Source organism: Myotis davidii, unplaced genomic scaffold (assembly GCF_000327345.1).
Source record: "Myotis davidii unplaced genomic scaffold, ASM32734v1 scaffold496, whole genome shotgun sequence".
NCBI classification, from domain to species: domain Eukaryota; kingdom Metazoa; phylum Chordata; class Mammalia; order Chiroptera; family Vespertilionidae; genus Myotis; species Myotis davidii.
In genome coordinates, this window is record NW_006289398.1 from 2,996,328 (window position 1) to 3,002,572 (window position 6,245).

General features: G+C 44.1%; 1 protein-coding gene across 4 annotated transcripts in view; it reads left to right on the forward strand.

Moving 5' to 3' along the window:
• The first annotated feature begins 3,490 nt into the window (after positions 1–3,490).
• The window catches only part of AGXT2 (alanine--glyoxylate aminotransferase 2), a 22,792-nt gene continuing 20,037 nt past the window's right edge, over positions 3,491–6,245 (forward strand). For 2 of the 4 annotated variants that reach the window (XM_015562646.1, XM_015562645.1), the window contains exon 1: positions 3,506–3,699. In XM_015562646.1, the coding sequence (XP_015418132.1) occupies positions 3,612–3,699 (88 nt within the window). In that variant the 5' untranslated portion in view covers positions 3,506–3,611. Of the gene's footprint in view, positions 3,700–6,245 lie in introns of all 4 variants that reach the window. The other 2 variants (XM_015562649.1, XM_015562648.1) reach the window with 2 other exon arrangements.

A 6,245-nucleotide genomic window follows, 5' to 3' on the forward strand; every position in this document is an offset into this window, starting at 1 on the left:
TATGCAGAGAGATAGAAACTCTAAGAAAGGATCCAAAGAAACTGCTAGAAATCAAAAACACTATAGCAGCAATGAAGAATGTCTGTGATGGGCACATTAGAAAAAAATGAGTAGGAAAGAAACAGAACAGAACCCTCAAGAACTGTGGAACAATTTCAAAAGATATACATGTAATGGTAATACCAGAAGGAGAAGAAAAACAGAGAATAGGTGAAGTACTAATGGCCAAGAATTTTTCAAAATTAAATACATAATGGAATATTATGGAAAATAATTAAGAAAGGTGACTCAGGTTTCTATATTTGCATGAAAAGCTATAGTTTTTCACAAAAAGCTACATTATTGACTATACACAGTTTATAAAATGGTATGTAAATACACAAGTATACACATATAAAATGATTTCTGAAAGAGTCTTTACTAAAATATAATGGTCAGATTTATTGTAATTTCATTTTCACTTATGTTGTAATTGATTTTTAGAGATAGAGGAGGGAAAGAAAATAATTAAGAAAGGTGACTCGGGTTTCTATTTTTGCATGAAAAGCTATAGTTTTGCACAAAAAGCTACATTATTGACTATAGGCAGCTTATAAAATGGTATGTGTATACACATGTATACACATATAAAATGATTCCTGAAAGAGTCTTTATTAAAATATAATGGTTAGATTTATTGTGATTTCATTTTCACTTATGTTGTAATTGATTTTTAGAGATAGAGGAAGGAAGAGAGAGAGAAATATCAATGTAAGAGAGAAATATCAATTGGTTGCCTCCTCTATGCACCCCAACTGAGGATCTAACCTGTAACCTACATATGTGCCTTGACTGAGAATTGAACCCACGACCTTCTGGTGTACAGGATGATACTTCAACCAACCAAGCCACCTGGCCAGGACAGGCTTTGCTTTTTTAAAGTTGAGGTCCACCAGAGGATGTGGCATTCATTCTTTAGCTCATTTTTCTTTTTAAAACGGTGATTATGTTGAAAAGGTCTGGGCAGGAATACTAAGCATTTGTTGTTTGGGTTAGTTGGTTTGACCTTGGAAATCTTTCTAGAGGCATCATGGGAAAATTAGGGAAGGAAACTTAATGGGGCACCGATACTGAATGCACAGGTGGAGGCCCTGAAATACCTGTGTCTTACACCTTCACTTTTCCATGTGGTTGCACACGAGTATGTGTGGTGGCTGATGAGGCCCAGCAGAGTGCAAATGGTGGGAGGGGTGCCAGTTGTTCCTGATGTGGGCCACTGGGGTGTTCCTAGGAGGAAGGCTTCAGGATGCGGGGCCTGGTGGCCGGGTTTTGCTTTTTTAAAATTGAGGTCCACCAAAGGATGTGGCATTCATTCTTTAGCTCATTTTTCTTTTTAAAACGGTGATTATGTTGAAAAGGTCTGGGCAGGAATACTAAGCATTTGTTGTTTGGGTTAGTTGGTTTGACCTTGGAAATCTTTCTAGAGGCATCATGGGAAAATTAGGGAAGGAAACTTAATGGGGCAATGATACTGAATGCACAGGTGGGGGCCCTGAAATACCTGTGTCTTACATCTTCATTTTTCCATGTGGTTGCACACAAGTATGTGTGGTGGTGATGAGGCCCAGCAGAGTGCAAATGGTGGGAGGGGTGCCCGTTGTTCCTGATGTGGGCCACTGGGGTGTTCCTAGGAGGAAGGCTTCAGGATGCGGGGCCTGGTGGCCGATGGCACCATGGGGGCTGTGGGGAGCCTGGACAAGCAGAACAGCAGTCGTTCTGGTTTGAAATGGGTGGGTGTGTCCTCAGGAAGAGTTAGATTCCATTAAGGAAGTTGATGTGTCTGAAATTCTTGTGATGAGACGTCTTATTGTCTTGTTGACCTTGGTTTACTCTCGTTTGGTTGTATAGGTGGCTTTCTTAGTGGCCTGAGAGGGACTAGTTTTCTGTTACCCTTTCTCCATGGGGTTTGGTTCCTAACACATGCATTTGAGCATACTCTTATTATCGGAGAAATTGGGGTGACCCCTTTCCCACTGGGTGTTGGGGTGGGGTCCTTATGATATCTCCAAAACAAGAATTTTCTGAGACTTGCACGGGAGGGTGAGTGATTTTTATTTGCATGGAATTACATCCCTGACTTTCCAAAGTCCCATTCCAGTCACAGAAGAAGTGTAGCTGGGGTTTCAGTAAAGCTAAAAGCAAAGCCAGTGTCCACAGCTTCTGTTCCATGTTGCAGCCAGGCCCAGTTCAGCATCAGGCTGGTTACAGTACACTAGCCCATTGAGTATGGGGTCCGCATGGCCCTGGGGAGTGTCAAGCTCTGGCTTCCTGGTGAAGCTGTCCAAATGGCATGCCTATGATATTGGCCTTCCCTTCGTTCCTATCCTGTTATTAATAACTAGGTTGATTACAATGATACAACCCTCACCGTTTAATAATGCCTTCTACAAGGCCAAGACCTGTCCCCTCCCTTTAAAAGTCTGTCTGCCCTTGACGATTATTCTTGGGTGAAGCTCTGTGGTTCAGATATATCTCCCCAAATGGAACCCAATTTCTTTAAACCTGTCAGGAACTTCCATGAACTTGTAATGTTTATTTAAAAATATTTGCCACTGTTATTTCACGTCGAACTCTAGAAGTTTCACTATCGATGTGTTTAACTTCTCCAGAAAAACTCATGAACATTTTCCTTTCGGAAATTACATCTAAATCCTGGTAACTATTAAAAGGAAGACCTGGTTTATTTCAATGTCGAGTTTTACATTTTTTTCTTAAACAGCCAAAACCCATCTTTCAACTTCTTAAGTTGAGGACATTGTCAGGTACAAGGAGATAAAAATATATAAGCTTACCTAATGTGTTTTTCACCAGTGCTTACCACATAACTAAAATGAAGTAATTTGAAAAAATGCATTTACCACAAACAATACACATTTTACAAGAATACATACCAACAAAAAGATATATATTAAACACATCAAATACCTGCCTATGGAGATTGGGGAAAGGGGAGGCAAGAGTGACAAATGGGAATTTAAGAAATTAAAATGTAAAAATAAATCACCCTAACATCTCAGCCCTTGGCTTCTTCTTGCCTCATACAGACACCTATGGGGATGCCCCACTGTCCAGGCAGGGCCTTCCCTAGCCCATTGGTGCCCCTCTCCTTCCTCTTGGCGTGTCCCCTGCCCCATTAATCACTGCCCTCTTCCTCTACAGCCTCCCCATACCAAGACCTATTTCCTTATCCATTCACTTCATGAATATTCTCCTTAACTCAAACCCCTCGTTCTCATTCTCTGACCCTAATCCCACACACATTACCACCCTCCCAAGCGAGAAGCACACCCCATCAGACCCTGACGAAACACAAAACTAAGAAAACTAGTCCAGAACTCCTTCCCTTTGCCTGCCTGCCTTCTCTCTCTCCTCTCTCCCTCCTTTCTTTCCCCCACTCCCTTTATCCTTCTCTGTCCCTAAGGCACTGCTGCTGGGCTGGTCAGTAACCACCCCAGGACGCCTCTCCCGGGCTCCTCCCCCGCCCTCCTGAGCTCAAAGTCCAGCGGGTGGGTGAGCAGGTGAAACCCTTCCTCCGACCGGCTGCGTGGGAATTGGCTTCCTGGGCAGGAGAGATGACTCCAGCCTGGAGACATTTGCCAAGAGCTTTGCGCCTGGAGACTTCCTCACCCCGGACCCCCAAGACATGCCCTTCCCTGAGCCGTGAGTGGAACCCAGGGGGACGTGGGGCAGCAGAGGGTCAGGGAGAGGGAAGGACGGAGCTCTGGAGCCTGTGGCTGGGATTCGGAAACGTTAGACCTGGATGGGATCTTAGAGACGGGGCAGCAACACAGCGGTTCTCGCCCTGTTGGGTCCAAAGCCCCTCCCTTGTCCAGTATTTTCCAATGACATTGATGGATACCAAAACCTGGCTATCCACACTTTCAAAATAAAAACATGCCACCGTAGCTGTAGTGTAAAAGGGAAAGGAATGCAACATACAGCATTAACAGCAATGTATAGATGCTCAAAGACAACCCCTTTAAAAGACATAGGGCATCCTCACAACTTTCCACCATCCCCTCGATTACCAGCACAGACACTGAGACTCAGAAAAGGGCAGTCATTAGCCCAGGGACACCCCAAAATCTAGGACTCAACCCTGAATGCATATTCTCCTTAACTCTCTCTCTTATTCACACCTCTCCTGTTCAGACCCTTCTCTTTCCAGCAGGAACAGAAAATGGGAGGGGACCTGGGGTAGCCAGCCATGTGGCTTCCTGTATTTTGTCCCCTGTGCCTGTGATTTTCACATCTCTCGCTCCACTAGAACATCACCACGCCCCCAACAATCTCCCTCATGCAAACATGAGCGTCAGTAGCTATCCGCACGTTATGTGCCAAAGTGGGACCCGGGCCTCGCGAGCTCTAATCAGGCATAGAAAACCCTTTTCCATTCCCCATTACGATCAATTTTATCTTCATTTTCTCCTCATCTTTCCTGGTTCTCTATCCTTTCTTCCTCCCCTATTTGCTTCTCATTCCACCCCCAAAACTTAATATGCCTAATGTTTTATATTATTATCTCCTTTCATCTTCAACCAGACTTGTAGGTGATACCAGTATCCAATTTCACTGATGAGGAGACAGGAGGATAAAGAATGATTAAGAGTGATTCCACCAGGCCCTTCTCACGCACCCTTCTTCCCATCCTGTTTGGATTTCTCTTTTCCCTTAGCCATCGGTCTTTTGCCAAAACATCAATTAACCCCAAAGTTTTCTAAGAAAGAGTTAGGATGTTAAAACCCAGAGTTTTATGCTTGATAAGGAGGACACGCTGCTGAAAATACCAGTTGTTGACAAAGCAAGAGGAAATGTCCTCTCTGTGGCCCCCTCCTCTTCCCTCCCCTGGCCCCTGCTGGCTGCAGAGCTGGGCTGATGGTGGCAGCAGGTGTCTTAGAAATGGCAGGTGAGGCCTGTTGCCCGGAGGTCCTGATCAGCTCATTGGAACTCCTTAACGGAGCTCCACTACAGAGCAGGCACCTTGCAAACCCACACCATGTCGACATGACTATCGGACTTTTTACCTGGCCTTTTACAATCCTTCAGAGTTTGGGCCTGGCCAGGTGGCTCAGTTGGTTAGAGTGTTTTCCCAATATACCAAGGTTTCGGGTTTGATGCCCGGTCAAGACATATACAAGAATAAACCAAATAAACCAATGAATGCATAAGTAGAACAAGTCTCTCTCTCTCTCTCTCTCTCTCTCTCTCTCTCTCTCTCTCTCTCTCTCTCTCTCTCCCCTCTCTCTCCCCTCTCTCTGTTCTTTCCTCGCTCTCTAAAATTTAAAAAATCACTAAATGAAATCATTTGAAGTTTGATTTCCACTTTCTTACCTACTGTATCTAGATGTATTCCTGCTTGTGTGCCGGGGTCCAACCCCAGCAGGTCCAGGGGTTCCCAAAGGTGTAGACAAAGTCGGCGAAGAAGGAATGACACGGAGACAGCATTCAGTTGATCAGCAGCCTTGCCAGGATCTCTAGACACAATCTCCAGCCAAGTTCTGTGTCCATGTTCTCTTGCTAGGTTCTCCAGCCAGGATCAGTAGCCGTGTCTAGGTTCTGTGTCTAGGTTCTGTCTTTTGTTGTCTTGTTGCATCTGTATTTATACCAGTTGATTCCAATCCTATCAATCTCTAGTCCAAAGGTTAGGGTGTTTCTTATCTCCATTCCAGGGAGTAAAGATTATGTAGCTTAAGCATGATTGTTTGTAGTTAAAGAGATTAATTACCGGCCTGGCACTTAGTGAAGCGGTTTTATTCCCTCCCTAACTTCAGGGGAAAATCTCTACCTGGGGAAACAACCTTTCTTGGAGAGGTGACCTTGGTTAAAACACATAGTGCCAAGAAGGTGAGCAAATATGTTAAGAACAGTATGCCATATGTGCCAGGTCCCTTGGAACAGCAAGGATGGACCGGCTCCCGGCACTTGTGTTAGTTCATCCAACACACTGTGTGCAAAATACATACCCACTTGATGTATCTAGACTTGAGATGTTATCTAGACTTATTTCACTTATTGACTAATCATTTTTCCTACTTTCTTGCTATCTGTCTTCCTTCCTTTTATCCTTCCTTTCTAAGAACAGGATTTTATATATTGCATTTGGAGCCCTCATCCCACCATTGTATTCCTATCAGTTGAGTGAATGAATGAATGAATGAATGAATCTGCTTTGACTGTTGAAAACTCAGGCTTTCCTTTATCAAATC